The sequence below is a fragment of the Prenolepis imparis genome, unplaced genomic scaffold (genome assembly GCF_030444845.1).
Source record: "Prenolepis imparis isolate NDT839.2.m4 unplaced genomic scaffold, iyPreImpa1.0 SCAF_6, whole genome shotgun sequence".
NCBI lineage: Eukaryota > Metazoa > Arthropoda > Insecta > Hymenoptera > Formicidae > Prenolepis > Prenolepis imparis.
Window position 1 is genome coordinate 15157476 of NW_028141164.1, and position 1119 is coordinate 15158594.

The 1119-nt window shown below is 42.2% G+C and overlaps 1 protein-coding gene across 1 annotated transcript; it reads right to left on the bottom strand.

Annotated features, from left to right (window-relative positions):
• Positions 1 to 327: 327 nt before the first annotated feature.
• On the bottom strand, positions 328 to 852 carry LOC145937786 (histone-lysine N-methyltransferase SETMAR-like). Its single transcript, XM_083041162.1, has one exon. It carries the CDS (start codon positions 850 to 852, stop codon positions 328 to 330), a length of 525 nt encoding a protein of 174 aa, XP_082897288.1.
• Positions 853 to 1119: the final 267 nt, after the last annotated feature.

A 1119-nucleotide genomic window follows, 5' to 3' on the forward strand; every position in this document is an offset into this window, starting at 1 on the left:
GCCAAATCTGGAGAATAGGGGGGATGCGGAACGAGTTGGAACCTTAATTCCATCAATTTTGCGGCTACAACCACAGATGAGTGAGCTGGTGCGTTGTCGTGATGGAAAAGGACTTTTTTGTGGGCCAATCGTGGACGTTTTTTCTTGCAGCTCGGTTTTCAAACGGTCCAGTAACGATGAATAATATGCACCTGTAATAGTTTTGCCCTTTTCCAAATAGTCGATGAGGATTATTCCTTGCGAATTCCAAAAGACAGTCGCCATAACTTTCCCGGCCGAAAGAACGGTCTTCGCCTTCTTTGGTGCAGACTCCTCGCTGGTAATCCATTATTTGGACTGTTCCTTGATCTCAGGCGTGTAGTGGTGTATCCATGTTTCGTCCACAGTGACGAAACGACGCTTAAAGTCCTGTGGATTCCGCTGAAACAGCTGCAAACCGTCCTTGGAACACCTCACACGATTTCGTTTTTGGTCAACTGTGAGCAATCGCGGCACCCATCTTGCGGATAGCTTTTTCATGCCCAAATGTTGATGCAAAATATTATGTACCCATTCACTCGAGATGCCCACAGCACTAGCAATCTCGCGCACCTTCACTCTTCTATCATCCATCATCATATCATGGATTTTATCAATGATTTCTGGAGTAGTGACCTCAATAGGGCGTCCAGAACGTTCAGCGTCACTTGTGCTCATATGGCCACTCCGAAAATTTTGAAACCACTTATAAACTGTTCTAATCAAAGGTGCAGATTCACCATAATGTTTATCAAGCTTCTCCTTAGTCTTCTGAGGCGATTTGCCTTTCATAAAGTAATGTTTTATCAACATACGAAATTCTCTTTCATCCATTTTTTGGAAATCACTCGACTTTCTCGATTCAAACGAACGCCAAACACAGAGAAGTAGACCGATCTGGCTGAAACTTGGTGTGTGTTCTTCCAAGAGATGCTACTAACTAAAAATAACCCCGATACGCATCAGTGGTGCCATCTCTCTGACTTTGCACGGACTTTTCAAACCACCCTCGTATAAGAAATATCATATTGTTTAATTTTTTTGTTAATAATAATAGAGAACCTTCTTGTAAAATCACATTAAATCTTAGTATCGTATTTT

Bases quoted from the DNA above. Each gene is read 5' to 3' on its own strand.
- LOC145937786 (XM_083041162.1), bottom strand. From the start codon at position 852: ATGGATGAAAGAGAATTTCGTATGTTGATAAAACATTACTTTATGAAA.